This window comes from Bubalus bubalis, chromosome 14, assembly GCF_019923935.1.
Source record: "Bubalus bubalis isolate 160015118507 breed Murrah chromosome 14, NDDB_SH_1, whole genome shotgun sequence".
In the NCBI taxonomy this organism is placed as follows: Eukaryota; Metazoa; Chordata; class Mammalia; order Artiodactyla; family Bovidae; genus Bubalus; species Bubalus bubalis.
In genome coordinates this window covers 15,947,535-15,971,637 of record NC_059170.1, presented here as the reverse complement: position 1 = coordinate 15,971,637, position 24,103 = coordinate 15,947,535, and the positions used below count along the sequence as shown (strand labels likewise).

At 48.0% G+C, this 24,103-nt stretch overlaps 1 protein-coding gene across 1 annotated transcript; it reads left to right on the top strand.

Moving 5' to 3' along the window:
- The first annotated feature begins 728 nt into the window (after positions 1–728).
- Positions 729–23,648, top strand: FAM83D (family with sequence similarity 83 member D). The gene is made up of 4 exons (XM_025263475.2): positions 729–1,245; positions 14,166–14,333; positions 18,606–18,730; positions 22,208–23,648. Exons 1-4 carry the CDS (start codon positions 769–771, stop codon positions 23,184–23,186), a joined length of 1,749 nt encoding a protein of 582 aa, XP_025119260.2. The 5' UTR covers positions 729–768; the 3' UTR covers positions 23,187–23,648.
- Positions 23,649–24,103: the final 455 nt, after the last annotated feature.

The following is a 24,103-nucleotide window of genomic DNA, read 5'->3' as shown; positions in this document are numbered from 1 at the left end:
CAGGGTTAGGGGTTCGACAGGCAAAAAACGGTGAGGTGAGAGAAGAGAAAGCTAGCTACCCTGAAGGGCAATCAGACGAGTAGCTATTATGATGGACCAGTATTTTTGAACGAACGAATGAATATTTTAAGTGCTGGGGATAAAGGCAACATGGCTGAGCCTCACCCAAACTCTGTGAGCCCTGGGGAGGCGCAGTGAGTGGGTCAGCGTGCCCCAGCAGGCTCCAGCCTCTCCTCTCTGCAGATTCCTGACTTCCTTGGGCCTTGCAAGGGCCGCGCTGTGGGGCGGGCGGCAGAGGGCGCGCGACGCTGGCGCGGGGACCGGGCTCTCGGGTTTCAATCTAGGCTCTCTGTCCCACCGCCCCGGGTACCACGGCCACTTAGGCCTGGCACCGGCTATCTTGATGAACTCAGCTCCCCCCAGGGCCAGAGCAGGAACGCCACCTCGGAGCAGGCACGTAGTAGCCAAGATTTAAATTCCACCAAGCAACTCTGGAGCGAGAACGTGGACTCGATAGCCGTCTAATGATGGCCTGGGAGGGGCGGGGCTTCGGAGAGAGGCCGGGCCGAGGGCCACCAATAGCAAGTTAGGGGGCGGAGCCGTAGAGGCAAGCCCTGCTTCCGGACGGGCCGTTAGAAGAAGGCAGCCAATGGGAGAGCCCGGGCGGGGCGGGGCGGCCAATGGCGCGGGCTGGTTAGATTCAAAGGTAGCTATAAAGCGTCCCGCACGCTCGTACAGGCCCGAGCTGGGTAGCGTCCGAACGCCGCCATGGCCTTGAGATACGATGTCCTGGACGAACTGCCCGCCGCCTGCTTGTCGCCGTGTGGGCCGCCCAACCCGGCCGAACTGTACAGCGAGGAGCGGCGCTTGGCGCTCGAGGAGCTGCTGGCGGGCGGCCCAGACGCCTTCTCGGCGTTCCTGCGACGCGAGCGCCTCGGCCGCTTCTTGAACCCGGACGAGGTGCGCTCCATTCTGCGCGCGGCCGAGCGGCCCGGAGAGGAGGGCGCGGCGGCGGGGGCCGAGGACTCCTTCGGCTCGTCGCACGACTGCTCGTCCGGCACCTACTTCCCCGAGCAGTCGGACCTGGAGCCGCCGCTGCTGGAGCTCGGCTGGCCCGCCTTCTATCAGGGCGCCTACCGCGGGGCCACGCGCGTCGAGGCGCACTTCCAGCCTCGGGGCGCGGGCGCCGGCGGCCCCTATGGCTGCAAGGACGCGCTACGCCAGCAGCTCCGCTTGGCGCGAGAGGTGAGCGGCGCGGCCCGGCCCCTCGGGTCTCCTCGGTTCCCGGTCGCACGGGACACCGTCTTCAAAAAATGGTAAACTGAGGTCTGCTAGGAGCTCGGGCCGGTTGGTCGGGGGGTCCCCAACTCTCCCCACTCTGTGTGTATTCCCTCGGATCCCCGATCCCCTCCCCGTCCGCTTCTCGTGGCCAGGGAGAGTGGGAGGAATCTCCATCCCCAAGAATGCGAATTGTGTTCAAGTTCCAACTCCTGACATTTACATTCCCTGGGAGGGTGACCGGAAATCCTGTCCGTTCCAGCTTTCAGTTAAAAACCAGTTGTCAGATTGGCTGTCAGCCGACTCTAGATCCCACTTTCAGGAGTTCTTTAGAGATGCATGACTTAAGAAGCGCATAACCTAGGGGGAAATTCCTGAAAGATTGTCCCCAGAGACAGCTGCGGGGCGTTTCGAGTCTATCATTGCTAGTCACCCCCACGTGTCTTGTAGAAAGCAGATGCAAACCACAGGGGCCAAGAGCCCTGCCAGCCTGGAGGGGAAGTTGCACCTTCAGTGAATGGGTGGCGCAGGGAGTTTGCATTTCCATAGGCTGGAAAAAAAATGCAGAAAGCCATGCATTAAGTCCTGTCTCCACGTTGGGTTTTGGTGCCGTTGTCTGGCCCTTAAGTGTGATAAGGTATTGGGGTGCGGTGGGAGATTTTGTCTCCCTGCCAGCCTGGATGAGACTGCACCCAGGGTGCTGGGTACAGAGGGGTCAGGGAGAAAGCATGCGGCACCCAAGGTGGCGGGGGCTGGTAGGGTGTAGCAGACACCTTCCTCCAGAGCCATGATCAACTCCCACCTTGCTTGCTAACTGGCAGTGCCCAGCTTCCTGGCTGTTTGCCTTTGACAGAGAAAATGCAGGTAAAGCTCCAGGTCGTGGTAAGACTTGGTAGGGCTTATAGATGAGTGTGTCTGACTATGGTTATGGTATCTGTACATCCGACTGGTTGAAGTAGACAAGCTGGGGACAAGTCCTGACTTACCAGTGTTCCTGATGCCCGGTGCCCTTTGCCTGTTGGTGGGGTTGCAGTGGGTAGGGGATCCAGTAGGCTAGTGCCTTGCCATTGTGGGAGGATGTATGGGCGCCACCTAGGCTGTTATCAGCCCTGCGGTGCATTGAGTATGCTGAGGGTCGTTTTGATGCTACAGACACTTGTGAGTTCAGTGGGAAGATTGAAAAGAGGGAAAAAAGCACCTTTTTAGAATAGGTGTGCATTCCCAATGATCACCTCTAGGGGGAGAACTTGGGCACCTGGAACTTGGGAAAAGTAATGAATGGGTCTCTATGAGAGAGGAATTGCCCTAGCCACTTGCTTACATTTGGGCTTCCTTGGTAGCTCAGATGGTTAGGCGTCTGCCTGCAATGCTGGAGACCTGGGTTCAGTCCCTGGGTTGGGAAGATCTCCTGGAGAAGGAGATGGCAACCCACTCCAGTACTCCTGCCTGGAAAATCCCATGGACGGAAGAGCCTCATAGGCTACAGTCCATGGGGTCGCAAAGAGTTGGACACGACTGAGCGGCTTCATTTTCACTTTTTTCACTTGCTTACATCCTGTTTTCAGTAGTACTGAAGGGGCACTAGAGCTAAGACCAGTCCATCAACTCAGTGCTGGTCTTAGAAGGGGCTCAGGACCGAGGCTCAGACTCCTTTGTCTTGTAGGCATTCTGTAATGCCTTCCTGGGTAGAACCTCCTGCCTTGTTCTTTGCCCTGTATCTTCAAGATTCTGTATTTGGACTGGATGGTTTTAACTGAGAAAGGTGGTATGGTACCTTTAAATCTGATAAGTGTTTTCAATGTCTTTTCCGTATGCCAGATTGCTTGCTTATTCAGTGTATATCAGACACTATGCCCCCAGGGCCTGGGGCCACAGGTGAAGGACATGACCCTTGCCTGCACTTGAGAGTTGATAGTCGGCGGGTAGGAAGCAGTGAGGAGGTTGCTACAGGCTGAAGAAAGAAAGCTTTAAGAGGGGTGGCGACCTTGGAGCTGGGTCCAAGTGGAGGAGTGGGGCTTGTCAGAACAGAGCATAGGGACCGGCCCAGAATGGTGAAAAACGCCTGGCATTTTTTTGAGGCTGCCATGTTCCTCACAGCTGGAGCCCAGAGTATGTGTAGGTTAATGGTAGGAGAGAAGGCTAAATGGGGAGACTGGGACCAGACTGTTAAGGGCTTTGCACACTACTGGAAGGGAGCCATCAAAGGTTTAAGGGGAGGAGAGGGACATGATCAGATTGGTGTCTTTGAGATTCTGGTGGGAGCCTGCAGGAGGATGGGTTAGAGAGGGGTGAGACTGGTGTCAGATGGTTGTAAGGAGGGGTTGTAGGGATCTATATATGAGAAGAGGGTCTGTGCTAAGGCACTGCTGGGGGTTGGGCAGGGGAGTTTTTGGTAGAACTGACAGGACTTGGTCATTTGATGGACCAGAAGAGTGCTGAGGGAGGTGGGCAGGAGAGGGGGCAAAGCCAAGGAGAAGGTATGGGAAGAGTTGAGACTTTTTTAGCTTGGGTCGGCAGTGATGCTACCAAATTAGAATATGGAGGAGAATGAGGCTGAGGGTAGGGATGGGGAAATGAGTTGGATCTGAGACACCCTAAACTTGAGGTCTCAGAGACCATCTCTTTTGCTCAAAACAAAACAGAAAAGCATTGCTTTCTCCGCCAAGCATTGTTCAAGTAACTCCAAGGTAGGTGTGATTATGATCTGCATTTTGCAGGTGATGAAATTGAGGCATAAAGTTCCCTTGCCCTGAGGTCATGTAGCCAGGGAATGTCAGAGCCAGGACTCAAACCAAGGCATAGCATCTCTTAGGCACCATCAGCCACCATGCTCTGCCTTGTGCCATGTAGAGGTCTCTCAACTTGTCCCCAAGTGGAGAGACATCTATGGAGGGAACAGGTGTTAGAGAGCTAATCTGGTGGCTGGTCCATTGCTGCTGCTCCAGGTAGAAGTGTGTGTTACGTTCACAGGAGTGGCCGGGTCACTCTGACCACTTTGAAGTTCAGGATCTGTGATGGCGAGGACTGTGAAGATGCAGGTCTCAAGCTGTTTCTGGATAAGATGAGAGGCCATTCTGCATCTGTGTTCAGACAGTGAAAGCACTTGATGGTGTGATTGAATGCTTTGAGTGGGTCAGTGTCTGTGCTAAGCCCTTCCCCTGGATTCTCTCATTTAACCCTCCTCCCAGCTGTAAGAGGAGACCACAACTAAGACGAGACCAGGCACAGAGAGGTGAAGTGGCTTGCCCTCTAAGTTCGTGTGTGACAGAGCTGGGTGTGAACCCAAGTCAGCCTGGGCCCCAAGCTTGGGCTCTTGACCACTCACCACTGCTCAGGGCCCCCCTGCCACGAGGGAGTGTTGATTCTTTGGTAGCTTTCAACATTCTGGGGGTTTTTAAGGGTTTCTCAAGATGTGGACTTTTAATTTCCACATTGCATATCAAAGAAACAGGAGAATGACTACAACAGTTCTAGATCTGCCCTTAGCAGGAGGGAGACAAGGGTGGTCAGGGTACGGGCAGGAGAAGCCAGGCTCAGATGGTGAATGGCGGTGTCTGATCCGGGCTTTGCAGCCTCGCCGATGGTTCTGGAATGGGTTTCATCCTCACCCAGGACTCAAGCTGCAGTTTGAGCTGTTTAGGCTTGCAGATGTCTGGCACCAAATAGTGCACACCACGTATTGCGGAGACTGCTCACCTGCAGCCTTGATCATTCAGCAGGTGAGTCTGCCTGCCTTTCAACTCAGCAAGGACTTGTCCCAGGGTAGCTGGGTCCGAGGCTGTGAACCTGCCAGTCCCGCTTTTGGGAACAGTTTCTGTGCACCTTTCAAAACGTGGGTCTGTTGTGTTGAGTGAGGTCCAGCATCTTAAAAACACAACGATTTATGTACAGCGTGGCTTCTGAGTACAGATGACCTAGGGCTCAGCTGTAGGAAGTACTGTTTTGTACTTTTTTTCTTTTGCTTTGAACTGTTTGAGACCTGAGATATTTGCTTTTAGAAGAATTCTGCACAGAATTTCCCCTGAAATACATACTCTAGAATTTATCCCTGAACTACTATATTTGTTGATGAGTCATTCATTTCTTTGTCTCTGTTACCGTGTGAATCAGTGTTGGCCTGGGCTCTGGGCCCCATGGATCGGGTGGGAGTGGAGACCTTGCCTGGAGGTGCTGTTGCCGTGGCTCTTGGAATATTCCTAGTGTCCAGATGGGAGCTCCCAGGCAAAGCTCCCCCTTAGGTGGTCCTGCATTCCCCAGAGCCATCGTTCTTACCAGCCACCCATTCCCTATGTGCTTTTGTTCCAGAGGGACATTTCTGCTATGACCTCACCCTTGGGCATCCTTTTGGTAACCTGAGCATTAGAAGAAGCTGTCATGGTGTTGACAGAGTCCCGCCTCCTGGGAGGAGTAGCAGCTGAGGAATCTGTCGGAGGCCCCCCGTGTGCACGTGGCTGTATCTAAATTAAGGCCCTCCTGATCTTACACAACCTTCCTCAGAGTTGCAGTAGAACCCGTGCAGTGTAATCAGTTCCTGTGCGGATGCCCGTCTCAACCAGGGCAGGCTTTCTCAACCTCACCACTATTGACGTTTTGGACAGGATAGCTCTTTGTCCCGAAGGATTGTCCTGTGCACTGTAGGGTGCTGAGTAGCATCCCTGGCCTCTACCCAGTGGATGCCAGAAGCACTGGCCCCTACTGAAAAACTCCTCACATTCAGAAATGTGTCCCCCAGGGAGGGGGTCAGGGGAAGAACAAGTTGCTGCTTTGATGGTTAGTTTCTGTAGGAGGTGATACAAAATTTTGTAAATAGACAGTGGTGATGGTTGACAATATTGTGAATGTAATTAAGGCCCCTGAATTATACACTTAGAAATTATTAAGATGGTATATCTGTATGTTATATATTTTCCTATAGTTAAAAAAAAACCTCCAGACATTGCCAAATGTCTTCTGGGGGCAAAGTTGTCCCCGGTTGAGAACCACTGGCCTAGGAAGTCTCACTGATGTGTCGTTTTAAGACCTTACCCACCAGATTTAAGTGTGGCTGCTTTTTATTCCTTCCTTTTGACTTCATGCTTTAGCCTAAGGATTTCAGAAATTTTTCACCATTTCATCTTTCTTCTTTTTAAATTGTGGTAAAATATACGTAACAAAACTTACCACTTTTTTAAAGTGTCCCGATCAGTGGCATTACGGACATTCACCGTCACCACTGTGGCCATTACCACCGTCCAGGTTCGAAACTTCTTCGTCTCTGCAACTGGAACCTCTGCTCCCATTGAGCAGCAACTCCCCGCTCCCTCCGCCTCCCAGCCCCTGGCCACCACCATGCTGCTTTCTGTCTGCCGTTTCATTTCCTGGTTCTTTTTACCTGGCATCTGTCGGGCAGTTGAGAGAAGCTGCACAATTATTCTCTGGTTCCTTTATGCATAAAAAATAAGTTCTCTCAGGAAGAGAAGTAGTAGGTATATTGGGTTTTTAAAAGTCCTAATGCAAAGGATAGAACCTCTGGAGGGGAATTTGGCAATATTCAGCAAAATTTCAGTTGTATTGACCTGTGGACCTAGCTACTCCATGTCTGTATATCTGTCCCAAAGACACATCTGATACTTAAATTGCTAATTTTGCAATAACAGCCCATGAAACTTAGAGAAAACAATAGGCACATATTCAGGTTTCTCTGTGAACACAACAATCTTTTTTGTCTTTCAAGTTGATATCAAGATTGTTATTCAAAGATACACTGGCGAAAAATATGAATAGGCCTGTGCAGTTAGCTGTTTGTTCCAGCACTGAGTATAACAGCAAAAGGCTGGAAGGGCTCAAACATCCTTCAGTGGCGGATTGGTGAGTAAACGAACCCTTCTGCACAGTGGAGTGCCTGGCAACTGAAAAGGGATGGGGACTAGCTACTTCCTGTAATGAAGTGGCTAGAACTGTCCTGACCAATGCAGCAGCCTTTGGCCACCTGTGGCTATTTACATTTATGTGACTTAAAAGGAAATACAATTAAAAAAAACTCAGTTCCTCTATTATACTAATCATATTTCAAGTGTTTAATTGCCGCTGGTGGCCAGGGGCTCCCGTGCTGGACAGAGCAGATACAGAACATCTCCATCATCTCAGAAGGTTCTGTTGTATGCAGTGGCCTACAGCAGTGCGTATCATATGCTGCCTTTTATCTACAGGGGGATTAGAACATATATATGTATACATATACACACATATGCATACTTCAGTAACATAAGTGAGGATGTGTACACAGATATGTTTATGTATATTTTTTTTAAATGGGAGAATAAATAAAAAACTAGTTGAAGTTATTATGTTAGTGGGGAGGGCAGAAAGGAAGGGACAAGAATGGAAGCCAGATGTCTCTGAATGTAGTGTGTTTTGTCAGTTAGACTTGGAAGCCAGGCAGATGTTTTGCATAATTAAAAAATAAAACTAACTCACAATGATAAGTCCCTGCTCCACAAAATACCTCTTGATGCTTTTCCCTCCCTTTGAAAAAGCCCAGGGACTTCCCTGGTGGTCCAGTGGTTAAGACTCTGTGCTTCCAATGCAGAGAGCATGTGTTCCATCCCTGGTTGGGGAACTAAGATCCCACATGTTGCACAGCATGGCCAAAAAATTAAAAATAATAGTAAATTTAAAGAGAAAAAAGAAAAAGTTCAGTCCACTGTGTACTTTATGCTGGAATAGTACAGAGGAAATGCCACCATATGTGCCTGGCCCCTCACTCCTGGGGCCAGTGAAAAACTGGTTCTGTTACCCTAGCCTTCCCAGAGAGGCCCCAGGCCACGCTCTGCAGACAGAGGCTCCACTAGTACTTGAATCTGGTGCTTATATTGCTAATTTTATAATAACAGCCCATGAAACTTGGAGAAAACAACAGGCACAAACAAATATAGGTTTTGCTGTGAACATCGACATTTTTTTTGGTCTTCAAACTCTGAAGTTGGTATCAAGATTGTAAAAGAAATCTCCAGGAGGTCATTTCTGTTCTATTAAAATCTGTAACACTTGGGGAGAAAATACAGGTCTTTTGCTTTTTTTTTTTTAATTTTATCAAGAAGCTCTCCAGAAGAGACAAGAACCCTGGGAACTTGAAGGAAGTTGACTTGGGTGTCGTGTGTTCAGCGTGAGGAATTCAGCAGACAGGCTCTTGTTGACCACCAGACAGGCTGATGCTTCTTTGCACGTGTGCAGACCTCTGGTAGAATTCCAAGCATTTCTAACACGTGTCTTTGCTTTATGATCGTGGGTGGGAAGGGAAAGAAACTGAGATGCAATGAGAAGCGGTGAGTGACATGGACCTCTTGCTCCAGGCAGAGGAAGAGCTGGAATGAGAACAGGAATGACCCACCCTGTGTGGCCCCATGAAGCTCTCAGAGCCCCACCCCGCCCATGGTGGGTGCATGAATCAGACAGCAGAGCTCAGAGGGGCTGTGTCTGAGGATGCTGAGCTCAGGTAGAATGACTTACCCACGAATGGTGGCAAAATGAGAACTAAGACTGAGCCAGCTGCCGTGTGAAGGCTTTCTGCGTCCCAGGAACTGTCAGGTGACCAAACCCACTGCAGACACTGCAGGTGGGTAGCGTTATTTGCATGTGGTAGAAGCCAGCACAGTGGAAGTAACTTGCCAGAGGTACATGGTGCTTAGAAGTGGAGGAGCCTGCATCTGTGTCCAGGTCTAGCCCTGCAGCCTCATCAGATGTGCTTCCCAAGGTTTCCTGATTAGTTCATTCAGAGTTAGCAAACCTGCCCGCAGAAAGAAGTGCCTGCTGCTGTCCTAGGGCATTCCAAGTTTTGTGTCCTTGGTGATCGTCCTCCCTGTTGGACTCAATCTTATCTACTTTCTGGAATACTCTACTTGATCCTTTCAGGATCTGTTCCAAGCTCTCAATCATCGGAAGACTGAAATTAGATTTGTTTGGGATAATGTTTAACACCTTTTAATAGATAGCTCTGGAGGCGCCCAGACGGGGCTGAAATTCCAGCTCCTGCGTTTGACTAAGTGTGTCACCTTGAACAAGACACAGAACCTCTGCATGCTTTATTTTTCTTTTCAGTAAATTGGAGATAACAATTCATGGGATTTTCAGATCTCAAGATACTTTTTTAGAGCTTTTGGCAAACGGAAAAGATTCCAGATGTATGTGGAAAGTAACATAAATGAGGGGGTCTGTGCAGGATATTCCAGGAACTGCTACCTGTAACCATGTGGATCACCAGGTGCCATGGTATAAATCATTGGGGGACAGCTGGAGTGACTGAAGGAGGTAACTTGAGGTTGTGTCATCTGTGATGATGACATGGGACTTGATGTAGGAGTGGCTGCTCTAGATGTGGCTGCAGAAAAGCAGGAACAGCATGAGGACCAGGCAGCAGACCAGCCGTCCAGGCTCCGACAGCTGGGTGTTTCCTCTTTAGGTATCATGTTAGGACCGACAGGCACAGATGGGCTTTGACCCTGAAAGACGTTCACGAACCACTACTTGCAGAGCTTTCCAGCCCTAAGAGAACAGACAGACTCTTTGCAGCATGAGCTGTTACAGGGCAATGCCCACATGCCCATGGGTCTCTCCTTGTCCATCCCGTGGTATGACTCAGGAAGTGGGAGTGATGACCACTTTCAAGTTCAAGTGTATATTCTAGGGCATAAACACCAGCACCTCTGAGACCTGGCCGGCCCTGGAGAGCAGGTACTCAGCTGGCTAGTGGATGAGCCCAGGTCATAGCTCAGTTCAGTGAAGAGGCTGACCTTTTGAGAAGCCCCAGGTCTAGTTCAACTATGCAGGGCTTGGATGCATGGGGGTGGCATGGAGCTAAGGGCAGAGACTCGGGGCGGGGAGGGGGGAGGGGAGGGTGGGGATCTGTCTTGAAGGAAGGCAGGCCTTACTGCGACTGCTTCCAGAAGTCTTTTAAGGGCCCCGATCTAGAAAGAGGAGGGGATATTGGCTCCTGGGGGAATCAAAAGGAGAAACACCTCCATCCACCCTCTAACTACTCCGTGGGTGTGTGAGAGGCCAGTTCAAATCCAATTATTTTCAACACACAGGAAAGGTTGAGGCCTCAAAACCAAACAATGAAACTAATATCAAATTAGATACTTAGTCACTATGTAACAATGGTGGTGTTTGTGCAGTTGTTTTGTTAGGGTGATGAATCAAAATTCAGTTTGGCAGGCGCCTTATATACTATGGGCCCCGCTTCTGGGGCCCTGCCCAGCAACCCTCCAACCCTCTCTAGCCTGGCCAGCTGGGCGGCCTCCTTAGCTCTGTCCCGGTGGTGCCAGGGTATACATCCAGCAACTCCATCACGCTGGGATACCCCACCTCATCTGTCACTCTTGAGGACGGGGACTGACTCTGGATTTGTTTTTCTCTCACTTTTTATGAGCTGGACTTTCTTTTCACACGTGTGCATTCGGAACCCATTTATGAGATTTTATGCCACCTCTCAATCAATTTTGAAACCTCCCTCTCAGGATTGTTTCTTTTTCTGTTTTCTGTTGTGTGGACCTGAGTTCACATCTGATTCCTCTGTGACCCTCATGGTTTCCCACCTGGCCCCCCATTGCAACCACTGATGCTGATTTTTGTTCTTTTAGTCTTTTTTTTTTGGCTGTGCTGTGCTACCCACTCCAGTATTCTGGCCTGGGGAATTCCATGGTCTGCATAGTCCATGGGGTTGCAAAGAGCTGGATACGACTGAGTGACTTTCACATGCAGCATGCAGGATCTTAGTTCCCCAACCAGGGATCGAACTTCATGGAGCATGGAGTCTTAACCACTGGACTGTCAGGGAAGTCCCTCTTCCAGTCTTTGTGTGCTGTGTGCTCAGTCGCTCTGTCATGTCCGACTGTTTGTGAGTGCATGGACTGTGGCCCGTCAGGCTCCTCTGTCCTTGGGATTTCCCAGGCAAGAATACTGGAGTGAGTTGCCATTTCATTCTTCCTGGGATCTTCCTGACCCAGGGATTGAACCCATGTCTCCTGCATTAGGGGGTGGATTCTTTACTACTGAATCACCTGGGAAGCCCATTTTGGTCTTTAGTCCTCCTAAACATTTGTTGAACCTAAAAAGCAATACAGTAGGCACTTAGGTACGTGGACTTGAGTTGGAGGAGGGGGCCACATCTTCAACCTACGCCGCCATCAGTATCTTCTGTCCTGTTGGCTCCATCACCGCCCTTGTCACTCTTTAAACCTCCTCCTGTCCGTGACCTGTATGATCCTGACGCCTTGCTTGGCGTCCAAGACCTTCCATGCTCCTGCACACTCTCCTGTCTCTCAGTCATGTGCTGTCGCTCCCTCTCGTGCATACTCTGCATTCCAGCCAGACTGGGACAATACCCTGTCATTTCCTGCCTCTTCCTCTGTCATAACGTGGCTTCCTGCTGGATGCCTCCCCATCCCCCACCCCTTCACGTCTCCTCTGGCTAAATTGTCCTTATTTGTGGTTCGGCTCAAATGCCGTCTCCTCCAGGAATCCTCGGCTCTCCTCTGGGGGCCTGTTGTTGGGTCTGCTTCTGCAAGGGAGATGCTTTACTGCCTCCCACTCCCCGCAAAGTGTTCCCCTGATTTCATTGCCTCTTACCGTGTGTGTACCACTTTCCTTGCCTGCATCCCAGGTCCTCGCTTTGTGGGTAAGTCAGGTGTGTGTCAAATTCTTTATACCATTTTCCTACCTAGCACAGTCTTCAGTTCACAGTAGACCCTGAAAGAAGTGCTGGCTGCATAATCGAACACTGATTTCACGCTTGAGCTAAGCCCTTTCTAGGTTTTGTCTCCTTTAATCCTTAATCCTCGCAACAGCCCTTGACCAAGATGCCAGATGCTGTTATCCATATCTGCTGGAGGAGGAGACTGACTGAGACTCAGAGAGATTAAGCAGTTTGCCCTGGGTCACACAGCTAGTAAATCACAGAGCTGGGGTCTGCTCCTAGACCTTTCTGCCTTTCAACCACTGAATTACATGGGATAGATACATCTCCAAATAGGATGTATAAAAACACATTTGAGAATATAAACTTCTGGAGATGCCACCAATTTAGAAAGAATGCTTATTTTCTAAGTCACTGTCTCCAGTGGGTTTTAGCTGTACCCTTTGCCAAGAATAGTTCACACCTGGGATTTTGGCAACATTGGAGAAAGAGAGCCAGAGAGAGAAATACCCCTTCCCAAATTCCCTCACAGCAGTGACTTCCCGGGAGCTGGCATTTCAAGGTCCCTCCTCCTGGTAGACAAGACTGTGCGATGTTAGAGAAGGACGGCGAAATCATCCCTTTGTCTCTGCATTTCTTTGACATTCAAATATTGAGTTGGGTAAAAAGTTCATTCAAGCTCCCGGTAAGGTGTCATTGGATAGTGACCCTTGAGTATTGTCCTGAGCTCTCTAGGACCAGAGGGATGAATCAGTCTTCTCTGCCCCCACAGAAGAGGTGAGACCTGTAAGTAAATCAGGAGTTAATGTGATGGGAAGAGTCTTGAGGTTTTACTGGTGAGGTTTTCCAGCCCGCAAAAGAGCTCCGAACTTTGGGCTTTGGGAGTGGTTTCATAAGCTGATAGCCCCTCCCCACACTGGCCCCCAACCCTGACTCTGACCCGAAGCAGGGGCTTGTACGAGACCTGCATGTTTTGATGCCCCCATGGCCCTGCCATTGGTTAGCTGACAACCACGCTTTGAACCTGCAGAGGATGTGATGAGAGGCTTTGCCACTGGAGCGGCCTCTCTTGAGCAGGAAAGCTGGGAGCTGATAGATATTTCTCTGCCCTGAACTGTCTGGACGGCTCAGACTCAGGACTGGTCACATAAATCAGTGAGCAGATACCAGAGGGATCTCTTTACAGAGCACTCCATGTAACGTAGTCACATAATGCTCACTAGGAACCAATTTTGCAGCTAAGGAGTAAAATTTTTCGAAGCAGCTATGATCTGCCTGAGGCCACATGGAAGCGCCTAACTAGTCTGTGCTGAGTGACATTGATCAGCACAAAGGGAAATTGATCAGGAGGCGAAATGGAGCCCAGTCCTTGGGAAGAGGGAAAGGACTGGTCCAAGCTCCAGGGCAGCGTCTTTAGGACAAATTTCCGTGTTCTTGTTGTGGGCTTGCGCTGTGGACAGATATAAGAGAACTGCAGAGACCTCCTTTTACAAAGGAGAAGCTGAAGCTCTGGAAGCCATTTGGTTAGATCCTGACTGGTGGAGGGAGTAGACGTCATGAAGATGTGATGTGCCAAGGCAGAAGGTGGGAGGATCAGCCTGCCTGGTTTGATCAGTTTAAAGCCTTGAGTCAGTGGTAAATGGGGTGGTCCTTTCTAGATTATAATAGAAAATCATATTATGATCCAAAATCAGACAATACAGTCAGGCTTGGAGACTGGTATACCCAGAAGGGGGCCTCCAAGAGACTCTTAAGGTTTTTCATACATGTGTTACAGACATAGACAAAAAGCCATATGTCTAAGATAACAGTGTGTTAGCTGCAGAACCTGGATAACTTGCTGGTCTGAGCTATAAGACAAGGGTTTTAGTAAAGGAAGAGAATTGAATGGAACAGGTTCATAGGACGTCAAGGTAGTGGTTGAATTTATAGTTTTGAGAAATCTGTGGTGTGGAGGAGAGTGCTGGGAGGCAGTTGGGAGGGTTAGCTGGGTTAGGTCCAGATTTGTAGGATACAGTGGCCTGAGCATCTTTGGAAATGGACAAGAGTCCATGGTGAGGGGAAAGCTGATACTGCAGAAGGAGAAGGAAGAAGGGATAGGGTAGGGTGGGATCCTTTGGCAGCTCCAAGAGGGGGTCCAGAGTCCTGAGAGCCAGCTGTAAGGTGGTGTCCTTGTTGGTTGACCGCTGGCTCTTCTCCCTTCCCCACGCCCTAGGTGATTGCAGTGGTGATGGATGTTTTCACGGACATCGACATCTTCCGAGACCTGCAGGAAATCTCTCGGAAACAGGGAGTTGCTGTGTATATCCTACTGGACCAGGCTCTGCTCTCTCAGTTTTTGGATATGTGCATGGATTTGAAAGTTCATCCTGAAGAAGAAAAGGTTTGTGTTACAGTGTCTCTAGTTTCACCACATTCAGCAATAAACTGTCTGTGAGCTACAGGGTAGGTGGTGGTGGTCTCCCCACTGGAAGCTGGGAGGGACTGGAGGTGTGAGCAAAGTCTTCTGCCTGAAGTCTCATTGGAAAGAATGGACAGAGTCAGGTTCAGACCTTGGCCTCTCCTGGCAAAAGGCTGCCTTGGAAGCTGCTGCCTTTTTTTTTTTAGTGTAAAAATGTATTATACAATGATTGTAGAGAATGATTTTTAATCTATAAAGAAAAATGGCTAGTATTTTCAAAGGAAAACCCCAAAAGTAATATCCTTATTTTCCAAAATAAGGACATTCCCAGAAACCTAAAATGAGATGAAAATCCTGGAAAGAACTAGACTGGTTTCTTATACACAAAGTGCTATTCTGTCCATCACAGTAAATAGCATTTTCTAATGGGGAGGAAGGAGAAGCTGCTGCTTTTGGCTGCATCACTGGTGGGCTCCAATTCTGATCATGATGATCGCCGTTTATGGAGTCCTGCTCTGTCCTTGGCGCTGTTCTAGGCTGTTGACAGTGTTATGCCACTCACTTCTCACAGCAGCCCCATCAGGTGAGTGGTGTTATACCTATTTTCAGATTGGGAATTGGTGATACCAAGAGCCCAGGGTCTATGGCTAAAAAGTAGTGGGATGGCGTTTCTCCATCTGTCTGCTTGCCTCCAGCCCTGGTGTTCTTTTTTTTTTTTTTTTAATTTTTGACAGCAGTGGGTCTTTGTTTTTGTGTGTGGGCTTTCTCTAGTTCCACTTGCACAGGCTCAGTCATTCCGTCATGCAGGCTGAGCTGCCCTGCGGCATGTGGGAAACCAAGGATTGAACTTGTGTCCCCTGGATTGGCAGGCAGATTCCTAACCACTGGACCACCAAGGAAGTCTCAGCCCCGGTGTTCTTAATCCCTGTCACTTCTTGTTATTTTGAAAGTAGACTTTTTATATCCTTTGCCCTGAGCATGAACGAATTTGAGCCAAGTATTTAAGTGTAAGATTATATGACTTCACTAGCTTGTTTTCGACAGTCAGTTTAAAAATGCGTCAGGTGAACCCAAGGGACATGCAAGTCAGGCCTGGAAAGCGCATCATGATCTAACCAGACGTTCAGTCTGCTCTGCCGTAGAGCCCGGCAAAGAAATTGAAGGTGTGGATGTTTAATTTCAAAGTGCTGTTGCTGTAATTGAGGCTGTGTGTGAGCAGCAGGCAGATCACAGCCTGGCCATGACTTTGATTGAGTGATTGGCTCTGATTCATCCACTCAGCAGAAATCTAGGTGTGTTTGCCAACTCAGTTGCCTGCTATTGGTTGCTGCCTTTGTGGGGGGAGGGGGGGTGTCTGCATCCTCTAGGAAGGGTCATAAGGAGACCTGTCCCTTTGGCCTCACCTGTGTTCATGTCCATGTCCTAACTTATTCCTTGGGATGCATCGCCTTGCCCCTGTGCCTTCACTCACCAGGGCCTGCCTGTGCTGGTGAGTCTGCCCCTCACCTCTTGGGGGGACTACTTCTGCCCAGTCTGCAGGAACTTGGTCATACCTTAATGTGCAGGCACTCAGGAGTGCTTTGATTGTAAAGTAACTATACTCCAGTATAAAATAAAAAGTTTTTTAAAATAAAAAATAAATAAAAAGTGCTTTAGGCTTCCCTGGTGGTCCAGTGGTTAAGAGTCTGCCTGCCAGTGCAGGAGACACGGGTTTGGTCCCTGGTCTGGGAAGATTCCACATGCCTTGGGGCAGCTAAGCACCATAACTACTGAGTCTGACTCTCAACCCCATGCTCTGCAACAAGAGAAGCCACCGCAATGAGAGCCCCACGCACTGCAAGTAAAGGGTAGCCCCCACTCACCGCAACTAGAGAAAGCCTCACAGCATCAAAGACCCAGCACAGCCATAAATAATTTTTTTTAAAAAGTGTATTGACCACCATCACAGAGGCCTATATAGTATTCAGATAAATGCCAAAGGGAAAGTTGCACAGAATCACACAGAAATCTGCCCACAGTGATGTTCTTTGTGTTTGTGTTATATGCAGATCCTTTGAAGCTCTGCTCAGGAATATTATCCAGGAACCCCTCCCCCGCCAGGGCCATGTGCACCTCTATGGAAGTTTCTAGTTTGTTTTTTTAATTTTTATTTTGAAATAATTTGATTTACAAAGGTGTTAGAAAAACAATATAAGGCATCCCTGAATACTCTGTGCCCAGATTCTCTAAATGTTAACATCTTGACAAACCTCAGAACAAATTTCAAAATCACGAAATAAACTTGATATAGTCCTTATTACCTATTTTACAGACATCGTGAATTTCACGAATCATTCCACGAATGCCTGTTTTCTTTCTTTTTTTTCTTTTTTTTTTGTTTTCTTACCTAGGTTGCAATCTGGGACCATATCTGGCATTTAGTTGCCATTTCTCCTAGCTTCCTCTCATCTGGAACTGTTCATATTAGAGTCTTAATGCTTTTGAAGAATATTAGCCAGTTTTCTATGGAATTTGTCTGATGTTTCCTCATGGTTAAATTCATATTACGCATTTTGATAAGAAAAGCACAGAAACAACGCTGTGTTATGCCATAGTTGGTCTTTTGTCTTCATTATGAAATAATGATGGAAGTTGTGAAGATAGGAAGATAGTATGAGAACATACAGGTTTCCATGTATCCTTCACCCAGTTTTCCCCAACAGTTATACCTTATATAACTTACAATACAACACCAGACCTGGAAAGTGACATGGGTACCATGTAGGTCTATTGATTTATGCCATTTTATCACATGTGTACATGTGTAACCACTGCTATCAGAATACAGAGCTGTTCAATCACCAGAAAGATCTCCCTCATGCAGCATCTTTATGGTCACATTTACTCCCCTCTGGTTCCCTCCCCTGTGTCTTTCATCCCTGGCAACCACTAATTTGTCCCCCATCTCTGTCATCTTGTCATTTAGAGAACATTTAGAGAATGCTATGTAGATGAATTCCACAGTATGTGACCTTTATAAAAAATATATGTTTATTTTTAATTGGAGGCTAATTGCTTTACAGTGTTGCGCTGGTTTCTGCCACACATCAACGTGAATCAGCCTTAGGTGTATATGTCCTCTCCTTCTTGCGTGTGACCTTTTGAGACTGGCTTTTTTCATGCCCTTGAGATATGTCCAAATTGTGTGTATCAACAGTTTCTTTCTTTTATTGCCGAACAGTATCATATAGTATGGTTAAACCACAGTTTGTTTAACTATTCACTCATTGATGGATATTAGGTAGTTTCCAGTTTTTTACAATTATGAATAAAGTTGCTATGAATATTTCTGTACAGGTTTTTGTGGAGATGTAGGTTTTCACTTCTTTGGATGGTGTTATGTCTTGCTAAGTAACTTAATCATTAATTTTCTGTCTCCTGGTCCTTGAAAGTAAGGAGCATGCCTTATATCTATTGTCGCAAGACTTGGTACATAGTAGGGGCTTTCTGTTGTTTATGGAGTGAATGAGAGAATCAAACAAAAATCTTAGACATTTTAGTGTGTAAGATTTCTAAAGATACAGACCTACTGCTCTGCTCCAAAGAATGCAGAATTGGCTTAGTATTTTGCATTCCATTGTATATACATTTATGCCTGTCATTCTGCAAGGATGATTATACAATATATGGCCCTGGTACGTCACCAGAGCACCTTTTTGGTACATGTGTACTTGTGGGAGAAGTAACGTTGCTGATTAAGCCACATAATATGAGTGTTTCCGCTTCAGAAACCCTGTATTTAGAGAAGGCTTGTCCTCTCTTCCTGTTCTCCATACCCATTATGGTGTGGGGATAAGTGTGGATGGGCTGTTATTTATTAGCAGTGCTATTATACAAGAGGAGAATTGTCAGCTTAGCTTCTTTGAGTGTTTGTTAAAATGTTATTTATTACTAGCATGTTTAAGTCATTGTTTGAATTCTGTTGTTTAGTGTCTCCAAAAAGTGAATCTTCTTTTAGAGCACATGTCCACATGAACTGAAGGTATCAAAAATAAATATGCATGCATAAAAAAGCACTCAAGAAGATGAACTTACGTGAAGTAGCATTACTTCAGCCCTGAGACACCTGGCTCCTGTACTGTGGGCGCTGTTACCCAGCAGTGTAATCTCTCATCTGCCAGTACGTTTATCTGTTCAGAATCGTAAACTAAGGCTTCTTCTATCACGTGCTCACTGGATCATTCATTTCTTTTTCTCCCACTCCCCTACCAACAGCTGATGACTGTCCGGACGATTACAGGAAATATTTACTACGCCAGGTCAGGAACTAAAATTGTTGGGAAGGTCCATGAAAAGTTCACACTGATTGATGGCGTTCGTGTGGCTACAGGCTCCTACAGGTGAGTTTCTGACCCATCCATGGTTATTAATCTACACTTTTAAGAGGAAGTGCGCTCTATGAAGGTGAAAGCTGCTTTTGCCTCTCAATGTGACCCTTTATGGGCAAGCATACCTCTGTGTGTGCATCTGTGGGTGTGGATAGGTGTGAATAGGTTAGTCAAAGCCTCTTCTTCTTGGAGGGGGTCGGGCCGGGGTCCCCTCCACTGCCTTGTGGTTCACAAACCTAAAGAGCAGAGGTTGAAACTTACCTGGAGACCTGATAGTGAGGGAGTCCTTGATTCAGGGCTTAGCCAGGCTTGCAGTGGACAAATTGGGGATGAACAGTGACTGGAATAGGGGGGCTTCCCTGGTGGTTCAGCATGAAGTATCTGCCTGCAGTGCAGGAGACGTGGGTTTCATCCCTGGGTCGGGAAGACCCCCCTGGAGAAGGATATGGCAACCCAGTCCAGCATTCTTGCCTGGGAAATCCCACGGAGAGAGGAGCCTGGTGTGCTACAGTCCAAGGGGTCGCAAAGAGTCAGACACGACTAAGTGACTAAACAACAACAGCAGCAGCAACAACAGTGACTGCATCAGTCTCAGATCCTGCTTCTCCAGGCCTTCGACCCACCTTGTCCTGCCCACTTGAATTAAGGGCAGTGGTAGGCATTGGGCTCAGGATGGAGGGCACAGCTGAAGCTGCCTGCTTTGATCCTTCACCTTGATTCAAGCCTTATGATTTGTGCTTTAGTCTAGAAAGCAGATCCATGCTTTTGGCTCCACCTTTGAAGTCTCCTGTTGGCGTGGCATCTTAGGGTAGAGAGCAGGGAATTGGAATGGAGGGTGAAGATAAGGAGTGGTAAATGATAATCTTCAGAGGTTAAGATAAACCATTTTTATGGACGTGGCTCTGATGGTGGTGTGTTTTGCCATCTCTGTGTTAGACTGTCTGATGGTATATGTGAGCTGAGGTGTGTCTCTACAGTTTAAAGAAGAAAAACTATATTTGAAGAAGCAGGCAGCCCTGAGTGATAACTGGGTGTCAGCCCTGGGTAAAGGTGGGTGTGTAGAGGCTTGTGTGAGAGGAGGCAGGCAGACGAAGAAACTCTTGGTGTCTTTCTTTTCAAACAGTACCATTATTTCTCAGAACAATTCCAACTCCCCCTCAAGACTTCCTTTTATAAGAAGTTTGGCAATAATAGGAGGAAACTAAGGTTTTTACCCACAGTAGGATTAATCTATATTAACCAAACTTTCCAATTGATTTTTGACTATTCTGAATCTGAACTATAAAAACTGTTGCTGAAACTTGGCCTCTGTTCACCAGTGCCAAATAGAAACACAAAGACAGAGTTTTAGGTGAAGCAGAAAAGAGTAGCTTTCATTGCTTTGCTGGGCAGAGAGCGCCCCAGCGGGCTTTTGATCTCAAGACTCTGTGACCCACCCTGGAGGGGCTGGTGGGAAATTTTATTGTGTTCAAGGAGCAGGGTGTAATCAGCTTGTGGACAATTTTCGGATTGGTTGGCATCAAGGTGAAGTTTCAAGCTTCATCAGCCTTCTGGTTTCAACCAGTCTGGGATCTATGTTCTAGTAGTCAGCAGTTTTCATACGGAGGGTTTCTGCTTCCTGTAGAAACAATTTGGGATGTGCCTCAGGCCTTTATCTCTATCTTTCAGGGAACTAGGAGTTCCGTGATCCTGCTGTGTGGTAGATTTACAGTCTAAATTGTTACCAGTTCCCCAGCCCAACAGCTCTTTGTTTCCACATCTTCACATTTCCCAATCATTAACTCTTGAGTTGGCATTTTACTTCAAAAGACAAGGACACAGTGGCTCCTACAACTACCTCCTAAAAATGAAATATGCTTCCATTGAGGATAAGAATAAGGATAGGTTTCATTTGCTGAGGACTTTTTTTAATCCTGGTGTTGGATAAGGGTCTTGTTTACATGGTCTTACTGATGGTTTTCAAAAGGTTCTTTCTTCTCCAGCTCTGAAGGCAGTTGTCACATGGTGAATTTTCTTTAGCCTGGGTTCTTGGTTACAAGAGACAGAGTTGCTACTATGTTTTATGATTTCTTATGTAAACACCCTACTCCTGATACAAATTTTTCTGAGTCAGTGGGGTGACTGCCGGTGGTACAGAAAGCTGGTTCAAACTACTTTATGCAAAATGGAATTTACTGTCTCACCTAACTTGAAAGTATAGAAAGGTACCATTGGTTTTCAGCTCATCTTGACCTAGGGGCCATGCATTTATCAAAGCACTGTCTCCTATTTCTGCTTTTCTCTAGTTGATTTTTTTTTTTTCCCCCGCTGTACTGGGACTTTGTTGCCACACGTGGGTTTTCCCTAGTTGTGATGAGTGGGGGCAACTCTTCATTGCAGTGCATGGGCTTCTCACTACGGTGGCTTCTCATGTTGGGGAGAAGGGATTCACCTGCCCCATGGCACATGGGATCTTCCCGGACCAGGGATTGAACCCATGTCCCCTGCATTGGCAGGCGTATTCTTAGTCACTGGACCACCAGGGAAGTCCTCTCATGGATCTTTATTCTCAGTCAGGTTTTCTATTTGCAGACAGAGGTCCAGGCTCCCTTCATGTGAACTTCAGTAGCTATTTATAAAAGTGAGAGACTTCCTCTCTCTCTGATGGTTATCAGGCCTTGAAAAATTCCTTGGCTCTTACTGGCTTACCACCCACCCTGCGTAGATCCCCTCATCTAAGGGGTAGGATACTCTGGCCAGCCTGGGTCACCTGCCCAGCCCTGCTGTACCTGGAGAGGGTGCCTGCAGGCAGCTAGCTGGGCTGGGGTGGGCAGGGTCCTGTCACCGTAGGAAGGAGGCGGCACACTGAACCACCAGGGGCGTGCGGCCACTAAGCAGCCCTACATGTATGTTGAGCAACAGTGTCATCGTTAGAATGACAGGCCTGTCTCCCTCTGTGGAAACAGCAGTGTGGGCGAGGTAGTGAGGAGCACTGCCCCTGTGGTTCTCAAGGTCTGGGGCCCAGTCTAGGCTCTACCACGAGCTTCCCCCGGGACATCGCTAGGCACGTTCCTCACTCCTCAAAGGAGGGCGCTGCGCTCAGCACCTTAGGAGCCCTTTCTAGCTTTTAGCAACTCTGAGGCTGAGGATCATACATTTTAGCCTGTTGGTTGAATACTGGTCTTTTTATTTTTTAATCTTTTGGCTGAGCCCTCTAGCACGTGGGATCTCAGTTCCCTGACCAAGAATCCAACACATGCCCCCTGCAATGGGAGGTTGAGTCTCAACCGCTGGACTGCCAGGGAAGTCTCTTTTTGACTTCAATGTTAACACATTCCTAGGTTACACCCCGTGTTAAGGCTAGTTGGAATTCACACTGCATGCTAGGCGTGCTGTCACCTGAATTGCGACTCTTATGTCACAGGATGTCTGGGCTTTATAATCAGGTTGACAGTAAGTAAATGAAGATCAATCATTCTTATCAGCTTCTGTTTGTTTCTAATCCTGCAGTTTTACATGGACGGATGGCAAACTAAACAGCAGCAACTTGGTGATTCTGTCTGGCCAAGTGGTTGAACACTTTGACTTGGAGTTCCGAATCCTCTACGCACAGTCAAAGCCCATCAGCTCCAAGCTCCTGTCCAGCTTCCGGATCAGTGGCAGGTTTGACCATCTCGTCGACCAGAAACCGCTGTCCAAGGAGCTCACGCTGGGCAACCTGCTGCGGCTGCGGCTGGCCAGGCTCTCGAGCACTCCCCGGAAGGCCGAGCTAGGTGGCGAGGAGGGCCGGGCAGAGGCTGGGTGCGGGGCCTCCAAGACCTCCACCATCAGCGAGGAGGACTACTTCAGCAGCCGCAAGGACAGGCTGGAGGGCAGGAGGGCGACTGATGCCGCTACTCAGACAGAGCCAGGAGAGGAGACGCCCGCGGTGAGCAGGAGTGATGTGGGGACACAAGCCAGCGTGGCCACGGCGTGCGCCGGCACCCAGACCACAGTGGCCACCAGGGTGGTGAGCTCCCAAACCGTGGTCCCCACCACGTCGGCCACCACCCAGACTGACGTGGATGAGGGTGTTCTCGCCTCTCCGGGAAGCCAGTCTAAGGAGGGGTCACCAGTATCAAAGATGTCTGTGTCGCGCTCCTCCAGTTTGAGGTCCTCCTCCTCTCTGTCCTCCCAAGGCTCCGTGGCCAGCTCCATCGGCTCCCAGACTTCTTTCAGATCCACTGACTTTGCCACGCCTGGACACCCCAAGTATCGGAGCACCCCCCACTTCGATCTGTGCTTCAGAGACTCATTAAGAAACTTGAATAAAGAGAGACAGTTTCACTTTGCTGGGATCAGGTCCCGGCTCAACCACATGCTGGCCATGCTTTCAAGAAAAACATTCCTTACCGAAAACTACCTCAGTTTTAATTCCGGAAGTTTTGCCAGATCATCCGCTAACTTGCTGGCGGTTAGAGAAATCACGCTTTATCCATCCTATCAGTGACGGCTCCATGCATTCAGAGCTCCTGGCCTCACACAGGCCGCAGTAGATGTCACTGGAGCGCCCGCTTTTCCAGAATGTCTCCTGTCCTCATTGCCTTTCCTTCACTCTGATTTTCTTTGCATTCGATGAACTGCATAGTATTTTATGTGCTGTATCTTTATTTTTATCATGTATAAACCCAGTCTTGGTTTTATGGTTTAAACACTATGGGTACAGTTTCTTTGCACAATTTTAATATGGATAGCTCTTCAAGAGAATGTTTCAGGGTTCTCAGGTAATTCAGGTAAGAGATAATGTGTTACATTTTTAGATTTATGTGCTGTATTGTTTTAGAGGTTTGAATTGCTAGTTTTCATGATCAAAATCCTATTCAGGAAAAAAACTCAAAACTCTGTTTCTTAGGTGTGTCCCTTCTTGAGGATATCTGTGTTCTTAGCATTAAATAGATGTAGACAAATCTTGTTTGGTGGTTGCTCGTGTCTTTTTTTTTTCCCTCTCTGGCACTTTTCTGTTTAACTCTAGGAATGTGTTACAAGTAAACACACCTCATAGCTATTTATGCATTTGTTTTTTTTTTAATAGTCTTGAGTGGAAGAGTAGATGACCCAAATTATAAAAGAAAATATTTAAGTTAGATGACATCAAAAAAGTGTCAGGGTCACACCTTCCCTAGAGATATAAATATCTTATGTCACTAGCTCTACAGTTTGAATGAGAAAACTTGCCAGCAATCTCAGGTCTCTTCATGTGCTCTGGCTTGTCTTTTTCAAAGAAAAAGCTGTTTAGACAAGGACTTTAGTTCTGTGCTTCTCTGCCAGAGAAGGCCTCCATGTACATCCTGGATTCACCCTGATATTAACTGTAGTGGCCTCATGGGCCTAATTTCATCAGATGGGTGTATTGGCAATGATTTAGCA